Source organism: Schistocerca gregaria, chromosome 1, assembly GCF_023897955.1.
Source record: "Schistocerca gregaria isolate iqSchGreg1 chromosome 1, iqSchGreg1.2, whole genome shotgun sequence".
Lineage (NCBI taxonomy): Eukaryota > Metazoa > Arthropoda > Insecta > Orthoptera > Acrididae > Schistocerca > Schistocerca gregaria.
Window position 1 is genome coordinate 1041707833 of NC_064920.1, and position 14187 is coordinate 1041722019.

At 42.4% G+C, this 14187-nt stretch overlaps 1 protein-coding gene across 4 annotated transcripts in view; it reads left to right on the plus strand.

The window, feature by feature from the left end:
- The first annotated feature begins 1346 nt into the window (after positions 1-1346).
- The window catches only part of LOC126279877 (mediator of RNA polymerase II transcription subunit 30-like), a 102259-nt gene continuing 89418 nt past the window's right edge, over positions 1347-14187 (plus strand). Inside the window, exon 1 of one of the 4 annotated variants that reach the window (XM_049979715.1) lies at positions 1347-2281. In XM_049979715.1, coding sequence (XP_049835672.1) covers positions 2161-2281 — 121 coding nt within the window. In that variant the 5' untranslated portion in view covers positions 1347-2160. The remainder of the gene's footprint in view (positions 2282-14187) is intronic. The other 3 variants (XM_049979714.1, XM_049979716.1, XM_049979713.1) reach the window with 3 other exon arrangements.

Here is a 14187-nt window from a genome sequence, read left to right on the forward strand (position 1 = left end):
TGAGACTGATTCCCCTGGAAGAAACATCGTGTACACTGTGCCCACATTAAAAAATCAAGCGCTGGATACTAGAAACTTTGTGAAACAAGGTTTTTCACTTCAAGAAAATGAATTTGGCGCCAACTGAAATTGCTACCTGGGGCAGATGCAGATAACCCCCCCTCCTACCACACCTAGGTCAAGACCTGGCTACATGCATGGTGGTTCCACTGCCTCTTTGTATCCATGACAAATTCGCTTTGTTAGCGTATATTTTGCAGGTTATATACATACATACATAGTATTGAGCTGCATTCGAAATAAAGTGCTGCAAAATACTTAGTATGTATATCCTGCAAAACGTACATTATCATAATCAATTTGTAAGGGATACCACAAGGCAATGCAAGCACCATGCCATAGTTTTGAGCTCCATATGGTCCAGGTAGTGTTTCTGTGCCATCGCTTTATGACAATTCATTTGCAGTGACTTGAAAACTTGTTACTGGTACACAAAATAAAAAGTCTGTTTCCAACGAAGGTGCTGATTGTATATTGGCTATACCCACATAAATTGTCAGTTTGAATCACAGTTGCAGCTAGCCACTCCTAGTGGCTACAGCGAAATATGTAGGATTAGTCTTTAAATGTGTTGGAGGAAAGTTGTCAATATTCAATGTAAGTACAGTAACAAAGATGAGCGACGGGGTAATCACTAGTAGTAGAGCTGAGAAGAAGTTCAGACTGTTAAAACTGTGGTCTCGAGATCTGGCACAATTCCTATAGATCCCAGGCACAATTTAAGAGGACACAGCTCCGGTCTTGACTTAGAATTCAACAAATACCCCTTTAAGAAAGAACCTTACCCTGCAACTGAAAAAGGACACGTCACATCAGTGTATAAGAAAGGAACCACAGCTGTTCTTCTGACCAGCTTCTGTCCGATATTCACTAAGTCTACTTGTAGAACACTTGGTTGTACAAGTCTTAGTTAAAACGTAATAACGTTTTTTTTAGTAAACTTGGTTTATTTCCTTTCAAACCAACACGGATTACGAAAATGTATGTGAATAACTCTTCAGAGGCAAAAACAGTCATGCCGATTCGATGTTTCTAGAGTTTTCGAAAGCCCTTGATTCCGTTCCCTCAGATCAATAGCTAACAATTGCTACACGAAATATATTTGACATAGTATAGTATTAAGTTCGATCTTGACAGTATAATTCGTATATGGCGTAACAGTTAATTACTTGGAAGGAGAAACAGCATTGGTCGTATTTTTTTATTTTATTATCCGCAAAATCGATTTTCGGTCACTTAGTGACCATCCTCAGTGCTGTAATATACAATTTACATTGGTACGCACTGGTGTCAACAAGCTTAGAGCAACCACGTAAAGTTTATGTGATATGTCTAAGCTTGTTGACACCAGTGCGTACCAATGTAAATTGTATATTACAGCACTGAGGATGGTTACTAAGTGACCGAAAATCGATTTTGCGGATAATAAAATAAAAAATACGGCGAATGCTGTTTCTCCTTCCAAGTATATCCATTATCTGGTCGTGGTGCACAGGACACTCCATGGAGTCGCCAATCAAGTAAATTAATTCTCTTCTGCATCAAGTACATTTATTTTCATTGGGAAGAAAGGATTTAGAGCAAAACGCTTCTGTGATCTCAACTTCCTTTAAGTTAAATTTCCGAACTACGACTGATACGGAAGTCAAAGCACCTCAGTTTGACATCGTTCATGGGTAAAGGGTTGTTTGCTATCTTCCTGGTTTAGCTTTGATATGACAACAAAAATACACTGTGTGGTTGTAAGCGGTTTAAGGAAAGAAACATTTGTTTATATGCATGTTTCCAAACTCAGAAAGTTAGTAGTGTCAAATTTTATTTAATATTTTGACTTTAACTCGAATATAGGAGGATAATGAAGTGCGACTGGTTATTTTGATTGGAAAGATGCTCTTTAGTGCATTGCTCTCAACAAATAGTGTTGTTAAGTGAAGATACGCTGTTGAAAAGCAGTAAATGTAATGTCTTACTTGATTGGCAATTTTCTGTTTGCGCCAAAGCCTCACTTATGAAGCTGTGAAGTCGACGTTCCAGGCTTTCTTTGAAGTGGTTGGAGTGTTGTGATCATCATATAATTTAAGCATATGAACCGCGTATAAAATGGCTGGGCCGCAACACACATTTCCCACAGGATTCCCAAATCCACAGCAAGGTCCCATGAGAAACCAGTTCGGAGCCGGTCCCCAGATGGCTAGCCTCATGGCTTCCAGTCAACAAGCAGGTATACTGTTGTCAGCCTCATCTTCGTTTTGTAAGAAACACTAACGTGAGCGGAATCAGTAATTTATTTGACCAAGAATAATTTTACAATGACATAGATAGCGTCACCTTTGTACAAAGGAAAAACATAAGCTGTATGTGTTGACATATGAATACAAACATGTTTGATAAGAATATTACTGCTGTTGATTTGGTAATTTAGAAACAAGACCTGTGATTGTCAAGACGTTAATACTTTGCTTGGATTTCCATTAGCTGTCATGCAAGTCTTAGTAAATTTGGATTTTAATTATGTTTACCCATATAAACACAAAATAATTCTAATTTATTAAGTAAGTTCAGTATTATTAGTTATTACTAGATTAGTGAACATTTAAATGGAACTTGCTTGTTAAGGTAGAAGAATTGTTTTGGGAAGCTTTGTGTAATAGCTTACTTGACACTGGATCATTTTGCATATTGACAGTATGCTGTCAGTTTGCAACCTCTCAGGAATATGAGGCCTGCATACAATATTGTTACATGGACAACACACATCTACAGGTTGAACTTCTCCACTATGTTTGAAGTGCACTACACCCCAGTCATGTGCATGAAATGTTATTTCTATAGTCCTAGGATTTAAATATTCCTTCTGACATATTATCATTACTGCTATAGTCCTTGAATTTGTTTTTCGTCCAACAAATGAATTTTTGTTGGTGTCAGAGTATTTGTGAGTACTGCAAAGATAAACTATTTTTGAATTTCGCTTTCTTCTGGAATATTATGTAATAGTTTGTCCATTTTTTTGTGTCTCTTAAGATGAGAATCACAGAACTGTACCCTTTATTTGTAACTAAACAAAAGTCACTCCAAATCCAAATTGGTATTTTCTTCAGTGACAGTTACTGTTGGCAACACCATACCCAAGTTCTTGGGGTATGTGTAAAAACAAATCTGATTGTTAATCTTTTCAATTGAGTTGAATTTGTCTCCACAGGAATCATAGGACTGACTACTTCGTTAATTCATCAGATGGCTTCATTTGTAGGTTTAGTGCTATTTACATTGTCACTATTGTAGTTTCATGCATCCTTAAGGAATGTGTCAGCTTTCCCTGTTAAAATTCTTTTGGGAATTACTCTTGATCACGTTTTGTCATTGTGGTCTTGCCCAAAGTTCTGCACCCACTACCACATCAGTGTGGGATTTGTAATGTACTGTAGTCCACCTGTTGCAAGTAATTTGGTCAGGTTGAGATGCTTAAGTGTTACGAACATGAGTATGTTTTATCACAGCTTATTGCAGATAGATATTCTGGCTAGAGTGCGATAGTGCTACCACCTTCCTGAAGTACGGTTATACTGACAAACTACTCCATAGAGCAGCCTGCAGTCTAGGTTAGGTTTTGAGGTGACAAATTGGTTGACTTGACAAAGTCACAGATGTTGATATGAATTCAATTTCTGTTAATAGATGGATACAAATTAGAGGATAGTGATGTTGTTTGGTCAAAAGTTAACCTATCTTTCACTATGAACAACTGTAAGGTAAATTTAGAAGAAATGCTGTAGGACAGAATAGACAGTTCTCAAGAGCATTTTGATGCAAATTACATATTTTGTGGATTAACTGTGAAGAAAATATGGTTATAGGGGAGAACTTTGTAACTCTCACCAGATATTGTCTGTATATTGTTAATTAACATAATCTGTGTCCTCAGTGATATTCATGCAAATCTTTTATTGAATCTGAGTGACAGGGACCATTTGGAAAGAGTGATGTTACCATCAAGCCCACCAGATTTAATTTTTCTGTAAAACCCAAATTTGACTGCAGTGAGGTTTTTTGAGGTAAAACTAAGTGTAGTTTGGAAGGTAGAAGATAAGGTACTGGCAGAAGTAAAGTTGTGAGGACAGGGTGTGAGTTGTGCTTGCATAGCTCAGACGGTAGAGCACTTACCCGCAAAAGGCAAATGTCCTGAGTTTGAGACTTGGTCCAACACACAGTTCTAATCTGCCAGGAGGTTTTCCTAATTTTAAGTGTATATTGAAAGTCTAGGGTAATGGGAATTTGAGGTGGTGCAATTGTCACAAGAGACAGGAAACTTAAATCCCCAGAAATCGAAATTCAGGCTGCACATCATATTGTTGGGGAAGACTCAGTATCGAGGGTGGTAATAAACGTGTGGCTCCTTGAAACTTTCTTTGTGTTATGAGACTCGTCCCAGATGCAATAGAAAACTTTAGAGCAAGCCTCAGTTCCCTGATAATAGTGTCATATGTGAAAAAGACTTTAACTTTGTTACAGTAAGTTTGAATAATTACAGTTTTATAGATGGTATGTGTGAGAAAACATCCTGCAAACCATTATTAATTGGCCTTTCTGAAAGTCAGTCAGAGGAAGTTAGTTTGGAGCTCCCTACTAATGGAAGTATATTACACTTCATGGCAACAGTCTTCAAAGAAGTCCATAGTGAAACTGGTGTCAGTGACCATGAGGCAGTAGTTAGAGTAATAATTACTAAAGTGCAGCTAAAACAAGTTGGCAGATTCACGTGTGTAGTAAGTTAGATAAAGAGGCAATTGTGCGACATCTCAAAGAGGAGTTCAAAAAATTTGCCTCTGGGCAGTAGCATGTGGAAGAACTGTGACTGGAGTTTAAAAGAATTGACCATGTACTAGAGGATGGATATGTACCTAGTAGATTGGTTCATGACTATAGGGTCTCACCTTGGTTACAGTTAGTGTAAAAAATCGATGACTACTGCATAATATGTGTAAATTAAAGTGAAGCAAGTTCTATAGATAGGAAGATGCTGAATGAAACATGTATGATTGTCAAGAGGACATTGTGAGAAACTTTCAGTGACTATGAGAGTGAAAGATCTCTAACAAAACCCAAAGAAATTTTGATCTTATGTAAAGGCTGTCAGTGGCACAAAATTTAGTGTCTAGACATTGATAGATTATGTGGAAACTGAAGCTGAGGGTAGCAAAACTAAGCCAGAAATGCTGCACTCCATTTTTTAAATGTTTGCTTACTTAGGGAGCTGCAGATTTACTATGGCAGTTTACTTGAACTCCCACTACTGGTGTAATAAGTAACATAGCTATTAGTGTCAGTGACTTCAAGACCCAGGAAAAACCACTAACGTAGACTCCAGGCGCAATGTATTCCCTGTTCAGTTCTCCACAGAGTTAATCACATTTCAACCATAATATACTGTAGATCCCTTGAACCAAGTACTGTGCTCAATGATTGGGAAAAGCAATTATGTGAATTGTTCAGTACCACTTTGCCAACTCACAACTTATCTCCTTTCAGTGTAACCTAGACCTAGAACTCCACTAAAGATCAGTATGCCACCTCATATAATAATTTGTGTTTACATTCATTTGTTTTGCCAACTCACCTTAACCTAGACATTAGGGTACAGTATAGATAAGTGTCACCACAACGTACATTCTAAAAATTCACACACATCCAAAAGAAATATTGTCAGTGTTCTGTTCTGTCTTCCACTTGCGTCACATTGTACTCCGCATCATCATTACGTTACTAGTCATAGCCAACATCTGGCATAAGTAGTTAAGTTCATCCAAAACAAGCACAGGTCTCGCCTATTGACAAGAGGGGTAACAGAAGTGATCCACGAAATTACCATCCAATCTCATTAACGTCCCTCTGTTGTAGAGTCCTAGAACAATTCTCGACCTCAAACAGAATGCAGTATCTTGAACAGAATGAATTCTTGCATGTCAACTAGTGTGGATTCAGGAAACTTAGATCATGCAAAACATGCCTTGTGCTTTACTCACATGACATTTTTAAAGCATGGATCAAAGCAGTCGGGTATATACAGTATTTCTTGTCATCCAAAAGGCATTTGACTTAATACCACTCCACCATTTACTAACAAAACTGTGATTCTGTTGGGTATGAAACAAAATTTGTAACTAAGTTGAGGATTTCTTGTAAGTAGGATGCGATATTTTATCTTGGATGGATTCATTGACAAAAGTTGAAGCAACTTAAGGTGGAAGTGTGTTGGGACTGCTGCTGTTCTTGTTGTATATTAATGACAATATATATTTTAGCTTCGGTCTTGTCACAGATAATACAGGTGTCTTTAATGAAATAGTGTCAGACAGAAGCTGCAGAAATATTCAATCAGATACTGATAAGATTTATAAATGTACAAAGATTGGCAACTTGCTTTAAATGTACAGAAGTGTAAAATTCAGCACTTCACAGGAGGATAAAATGTGGTATCCAATGACAAAAATATCAGTGATTCACAGTTAAAAATCAGTTAACCCTTCAAATTTGTAGGGATGTGAAATGGAATGACCACATAACCTGCGATTGGAAAATGGTTGACAGGCCTTGATTAATTGCTAGTATACAGGGATAATGCTCTCAGCCTACAAAGAGTTAGCTTACAAATAAATTGTGCATTCCATCTTATAATATTACTCAACTATTTCGTCCGCCCCTGGTAGCTTAATGGTCATCGTGACAGATCGTCAATCCACTGGGCCTAGGTTTGATTCCCGGCTGGGTTGGGGATTTTCTCTGCCCAGGGACTGAGTGTTGTGCTGTCCTCATCATCCTCATTGACTGCAGGTTACTGCAGTGTGTCAAATTGAAAGAGCGGCACCCGGCGAACGGTCTGCCCGATGGGAGCCCCTAGTCATACAATTAAAAAAAAAAACTGTTTGGCTGCCGTACAAAGTAGGATTAACAGGGATGTTGAATTTATAAACACAAGGGGTGCACGGATGACCACAGGTTGGTGTGATTCTGGGGAGAGTGCTGAAAATCTGAATTTTACAGACTATTGAAGTCAGCACAAGTTGTCGTGGAAACTTAGAAAATTTCCAGAACAAGTATTATGTGAAGAATCTAGAGGTACTCTTCAGTTCCCCTATGTATTGCTTTTGTAGTGATCACGAGACAAAGATTAGATACTTACAGCACAGTCATTTAAGTAGTCATTCTTCTAGTGATCCCTGTTTGACTGGAATGTGAAAAATGCTTAAATGTGTTATCAACCCAAGTACCTTCTGCCATGCACTTATGTGCTTTGCAGAGTATGAATATAGATGTACGTGTGTATCATCACCATAGAGAATAATGAGCACTTACTCATATTGTATAATGTGTTACACTTCTGGAAAACCAGGGAGGCATTCAGAATTGTGTTTAAAAGTATTATGCTTACCAGTCTGGCACATATTTCAAATACACGGTGATTATAATTAAAATTAAAATAACACCACTGCGCAGAATGACGGCAAATAGCAACGGAATATAATCGGAGAAGGGGTAAAACGAATGGCAGAAGAAAAATAAATAGTTACAAAATGTAGAAATAGTTGGCACTGTAAGCATCATAATTTTAGAGTAGTAGACTACAAATGACAAATGTATCATACAACAATGCCTAAGGTGTACATTTGATGCAAAAAAACTGTACTACTCAGTGTGCATGGGTGTACAGGTGTGATACTGTTACCTATGTAAGCCCATCCACCACGGAAACCCCCCTGTGGGTCCGGGGGTAAGAATAGGCCTGAGGTATTCCTGTGTGTCGTAATATGTGGTGGTCCCTGTAGGGTTTGACCTCCATTGTTCAAAATTTTTACCAAGAGTGAGCCGACTGGTGAAGGATGCATTACATGATTCATTGTGTCAGTCATGCCTTGAGATCTGTAGCCTATTTCCTCGTCGTCGCATTGCAGACCAGCTCATTCTCCATCTGTTGTGTGAGGAGACCTTCCTGGGTGCATATTCCACCATGCACTATGCAGTGTCACCTTCTGTGCTCATGATGACCATGGACTTGTTTGCATCTGATAACCAGCACAGTAGCTAGTCCATTGTGGTGGAGCCGCCATGTATCCATTTGGTTGTAGCCCACTGAAAACACAAGGATCGATCTGATGATGCCTTTTCTGTTAACTCCCCGTGTATGCTAAGGAGTAGATGCCTGCCACCAAGGGGCATCGGACTCCCGGCAATGGCCATCCTGACAGGTGTCCATTGCTGCAGCTGGGTGGTGCCCATGGGAAGGGGGGGAGGCTGATTGGACTGGGTGGCATCAGGGCGGATGATGCGCGAAGAAGTGTACAACGTCATCACTTGCTGGTGGTCATACACCAGCAGTCTTTAAGCATTTTAAGTCTCAGTACAGTGCAAGGAAGTAGGACCTTAAATCATTCCCCTCCCTGGCCACACCATAGGAGGAACACCAGGCTAAGGTTGGCAGCGAACCTTACTCAACCCAGTACCTCATATATACGAGAACTGATGGGGACTCCTTTGTTTCGATGAAACCACAGTTTTTTATATACCATTTAGAAGAAAAGTTTGGAGAGGTGGAGGGCTTGTCCAAAATGCAGGCAGGGTTAGTCTTAATAAAAACAGCATCCTGCTCAGTCACGGGCATTACTCGCTTGTGACAAGCTGGGGGATGTTTCCATTACCATCACGTCCCATAAGAGCTTAAATATGGTCCAAGGTATTATATTCCACAGGGACCTTCTTTTGCAGTTTGACGACGAGCTGGAGGGATGAGGTGTTCATTTTGTCTGGCGCGCCCATCAGGATCTGAGGGATAATCAGGTTGCCAACAGTGCCTTCATCTTGGCCTCAGAGGGTGACACATTGCCCGAGAAGGTCAAGGTGATGGTATACTGCTGTGATGTAAAGCTGTATGTCCCTCCCCCTATGCAGTGCTTTAAGTGCTGGAAGTACGGCCATATTTCTTCCTGCTTTACTTAGTGTCACATGTCGAGATTGTGGACATCCATCACATCCCAGTACTCTATCTGCCTGACCTCCCATCTGTATCAACTGCAGAGAGAATCATTCCCCTTGCTCGCCAGACAGCATGATTTTACAGCACGAAAGGAAAATCATGGAATAAAAGGCCCTGGACCGACTGTCCTACACTGATGCTAAGAGAAAATTTGAGCATCTACATCCTGTGACAATGACCTCTTATGCTGCCTCCACGAGAACAGTTGTAGCCTCATACGTTCCGCAAATTCCGGTCAGCTCTGAGCTGGAAGACTACACCTGCCCCCTTGATGGTGGGGGGCACTTACATGACCCCCCCCTCACCCCCCCTCTGCCCCTTCCAACCATCAGGGAAACCAGCCCCCACTTCTCAGCAGCTGGATAAGCATAAGTCTTTTTCGGCACCTCTTGCTAGGAAGGGGACCTTTGAGTCACTCTCTTCCCAGGATTTTGCTTGTGGGGAAGATGACTCCTGCCAGTGACTGAAGTGCCCAAAAGTAGCTGGTCGTAGGGCTTTACGATCATCCTCAGTCCCGGAGACTGAATCAGCCTATCCGTCCCAGCCAGTGAAACCCAAGGAGCAGCAAGAGAAATCCAAAAAGAAGACCCCAAGACCAAGAGACGTGCAATGACACCCACACTACTGCTACCTACAAGCTATGCTTCTGAGGATGAGGTGGAGATTCTGGTGTCTGCTGAAGGGCTAGATCTCACCCGATACTCACACTACAGATATAGACTACTTAGGAAATAAATTGGTGGCAGCAGGTGACCATGAGGTGTAAACTGCCTCATTGAATGTTCCATGCCTTCCCAGCCTCACAATTACGTCATCCTCCAGTGGAATTGTGGCAGTTTTTTTCCACTACCTGGCTGAGCTGTGGCAACTGTTGCGCTCTACACCAGATTTCTGCATTGCCCTCCAGGAAACCTGTTTCCTGGCAATGTGGAACCCTACCGTCCACGGCAATAAGGGTTATTACAGGAGCAGTAGCAACTATAATAGTGTCAAGTGGAGTTTGCGTCTATGTCCTGAACTCGGTATGTGGTGAACCTGTGGCTGTCAGGATAAGGACGATGCACAAAATAACTGTCTGCAATATATATCTTCTTCCAGATGGTGCAGTACCCCTGAACACATTGGCTGTACTGATTAACTCCCTAAACCCTTCCTACTATTGGGAGATTTTAATGCTCATAACCCCTAGTGGTGTGGCAGCATGCTTACTGGCCGAGGCTGAGATGTCGAAAATTTACTGTCACAACTCGACCTCTGCCTCTTAAATACAGGTGCCCCAACACGTTTCAGTGTGGCACATGGCATGTATTTGACCATTCATCTCTCAGTTTGCAGTCCTAGCCTGTGTGATAGTGACCTCTTCCCCATCTTCCTGTCACTGCTCCGGTGTCAGGCCCATGGACACCTGCCCAAGGTGAGCTTCAAACAAGGCGGACTTGGAAACTTTACCTCTGCTTTCACCTTTGAATCTCCCGCACACGGTAACATTGATGTGATGATGGTTGAGTAGGTGACTACAACTATCGTTTCTGCGGTAGAAAATGCAATCCCTTGCTCTTTAGGGTGCCTGCGGTGAAAGGCAGTCCTTTGGTGGTCGCCGGAAGTTGTTAAAGCAATTAAGGAGCATCGACGACCTCTACAGTGGCATAAGCAGCACTGTCCCCTGAAGCACCTCATAGCATTTAGACAGCTCTGTGTCTGCATTTGCCATCTTATCAAATGACAGAAGCAGGAGTGTTGGGAGAGATAAATCTCGACCATTGGGTGCTATACGTCACCTTCCCAACTCTGGGCTAAGATCAAATGTGCTTTTGGTTACCAGACCATAACCAGGTGTTCCTGGTGTTAACATAAATGGCGTATTACCTACCGATGAAGACACGATTACTGAGCACTATGCTTGAGCCTCTGCACTGGAGAATTACCCCCCCCCCCCCCCCCCCCCCCCAGGGAAAGTCATCTCGTTCACTACACGCTACAGTGAATCCTATAACGCCCCATTTACAGAGTGGGAGCTCCTCAGCACCCTGGCAAATTGCTGTGACACTGCTCTTGGGCCAGATCGAGTCCACAGTCAAATGATTAAACATCTCTCATCTGACTAAAGCGATATCTCCTCATCATCTTTAAGCATCATTCTGGTGCTCAAACCCAGTAAAAACCCATTTGTTGTGGATAGCTATCGGCTCATCAGCCTCAGCAACGTTCTTTGTAAGCTGCTGGAATGTATGGTGTGTCGGCGGTTGGGTTGGGTCCTGGAGTCACGTGGTCTACTGGCTCCATGTCACGGTGGCTTCTGCCAGGGTCGCTCTACCACTGATAATCTTGGTTCCCTTGAGTCTGCCTTCTGAACAGCCTTTTTCAGATGCCAACACCTTGTTGCCATCTTTTTTTGATCTACGCAAATGCGTATGACACCACCTGGCGACATCATATCCTTGCCACATTAAACAAGTGGGGTCTCAGAGGCCTGCTTCAGATTTTGATCCAAAATTTCCTGTCTCTTCGTGCTTTCCGTGTCCAAGTTGGTGCCTCCCATAGTTCCATCCATATCCAGGCAAATGGAGTCTTGCAGGGCTCCATTTTGAGTGGTCTCTCTTTTCAGTGGCCATTAATGGTCCAGTGGCAGCTGTAGGACCATCTGTCTAGCCATCTCTGTATGCAGATGTCTGCATTTCTTATGGCTCCTTCAGTACTGGTTTTGTTCAGTGGCGCCTACAGGGAACCATTCACAAGGCAGTCATGGGCTCTAGCGGACGGCTTCCATATTTCAGGCGCAAAGTTGTGTGTTGTGCACTTCTGTCGGCATCATACCATTAATCTGAAACAAGAACTTTATATTACTGACAATTGCCTTACTTTGTGGAGGGATATAGATTCTTAGGACTGGTTTTCGATGCCTGATTGACTTGGACACCTCACCTTCTTCAGCTTAGTGGAAATGCTGGTAGCATCTCAATGCCCTCTGCTGCCTGAGCAACACCAACTGGGGTGCAGATCACTTTACGTTGCTGCAGCTCTACGGAGCCCTTGTTCAGTCCCACCTTGACTATGGGAGTGTGGTTTATGGTTTGGCAGTGCACCATTGTGGTGTTCGCCTAGTGACACATTCTTGGAGAAAGAGTCCGGCGACCAGTGTCATGGTGGAGGCCGGAGTGCCTCCATTGAAGATTAGGTGTGCACAACTGCTCGCCGGTTTACGGTGCACACCTTCGTAGTTCTCTTGCACATCCAAATTACCGTCTCCTTTTCCCACCTGTGGCAGCCCGTCTTCCACTTCAGCGGCCCAGGTCGGGGCTAATGATTGTGGTTCGCGTGCAATGTCTTCTGTCAGAACTGGAGTCCTTCCCTTTACCATCCATACTTGAGGTCCATTCATGTACACCTCCGTGGGGCACACCTAGGCCGTGGCTTCTCCTGGACCTTTCACATGGTCCTAACGACTCAGTTAATCCTGCGACTCTCTGCTGTCACTTCTTCTCGATTCTCTACATGTACTGGGGCCATGAATTGGTTCATACTGACGGCTCGATGGCTGATGGTCATGTTGGCTTTGCCTATGTCCATGGAGGACATACAGAACAGCACTTGTTACCAGATGGCTGCAGTGTTCCCATTGTAGAGCTGGTGGCCATATCTCATGCTCTTGAGCACATCCGCTCATGCCCTGGCGCATCATTTCGCCTGTGAACTGACTCCTTGAGCAGCCTACAATTATCGACCAGTGCTACCCTCATCGTCCTTTGGTAGCGACCATCCAAGAGTCCCTCCATGCGCTGGAACGGTCCTGTCGTTCAGTTTGTCTGGACCCCAGGTCACGTCGGATTCCCAGCAACGAACTTGCCAACAGGCTGGCCAAACAGGTTACGCAGAAACCGCTTCTGGAGATGTGCATCTCTGAACATGACCTGCATTTTGCCTTACGCTGCAGGCTGTTTCAGTTTTGGGAGATGGAATGGCATAACAAGCTGCGTGTCATTAAGGAAATTATGAATGTGTGGAAGTCTTCCAACGGGCCTCTCTCAGGGAATAAGTTCTCCTCTGCCGGCTCCGCAGTGGCCCGGTTGATAGTGGCCGATATTCTGGTGCACTGTCCCACTTTGACTGCCCAGTGACGAAATCTTGGGTTACCGGACTTGTTGCTGCTAATTTTATCTGACAACACCTCATCCGCTGATTTAGTTTTGTTTGTGAGTGTGGGTTTTATCATTTGAACTAAGTTTTAGTGCATGTCCTTTGTCCTCGTGTCCTCCGCCCTAGTGCTTCTAGGGTGGAGGTTTTAATGAGTTGCAGCATGACTGGCTTCTCCTTTTTATTCTTATGGTCAGACACCCATTGTAATCTGCTTTGTTGTTTTAATCTCTTCATCCCGTTTCTTGCGTTTGTCGTTTTCTTGTCCCCTTTTGTCCATTTGCATGTTTGTTGTACTTCATTGTTCTTGTGAATTTTCTTTTAATTCTGTTTTGAGTTGTCAGTCTCGTTAGTTTTATTCCTACATTTGTGGCATTGTTTTATTCAGAACAAGGGACGATGACCTTGTAGTTTGGTACCTTCCCCCTCTTTTAATCCAACCAACCACCACAGAAAGGTCTTATCACATTGGATGGGTAAAATAGGTTTTTAATAAAAATTGCATAAAAATCATCAATCAGTCAAATCGGATTATTAATTTCTGTGTAACTGGTGCAAAACATGTTCAATATGCTGTTCACCGTTTGCTGCAGCAAGTTGAAATCAAGAAACAGCATGTTCCACAACTGATAGTGTTTCCAAGGTCACATTCAGAATGTGTTGCGCAGTGTGTTCCTTCAGTGCAGCTATGTTCGCAGTCGGAACACTGAACACAACATCTTTCAGATTCAGAAGTCGCACAAATTAAGATAAAGTGATCGGGACGGCCAGGCTGTAGAGAAATGGCGGCTGATAATTCTAGAATTTTTGAAATGGCCCGTCGGCAGCTGCTGAACTGGATTTGTACTGAGAGGTGTATGTCATCTTGCATAAAGGTGTGTGTCATCTTGCATAAAAATGTGTTGTGGAATGCGTGTTTTAACAATTTGCTGAATCCAGAGGAAGTATTGGAGAAAGAGACATATAGA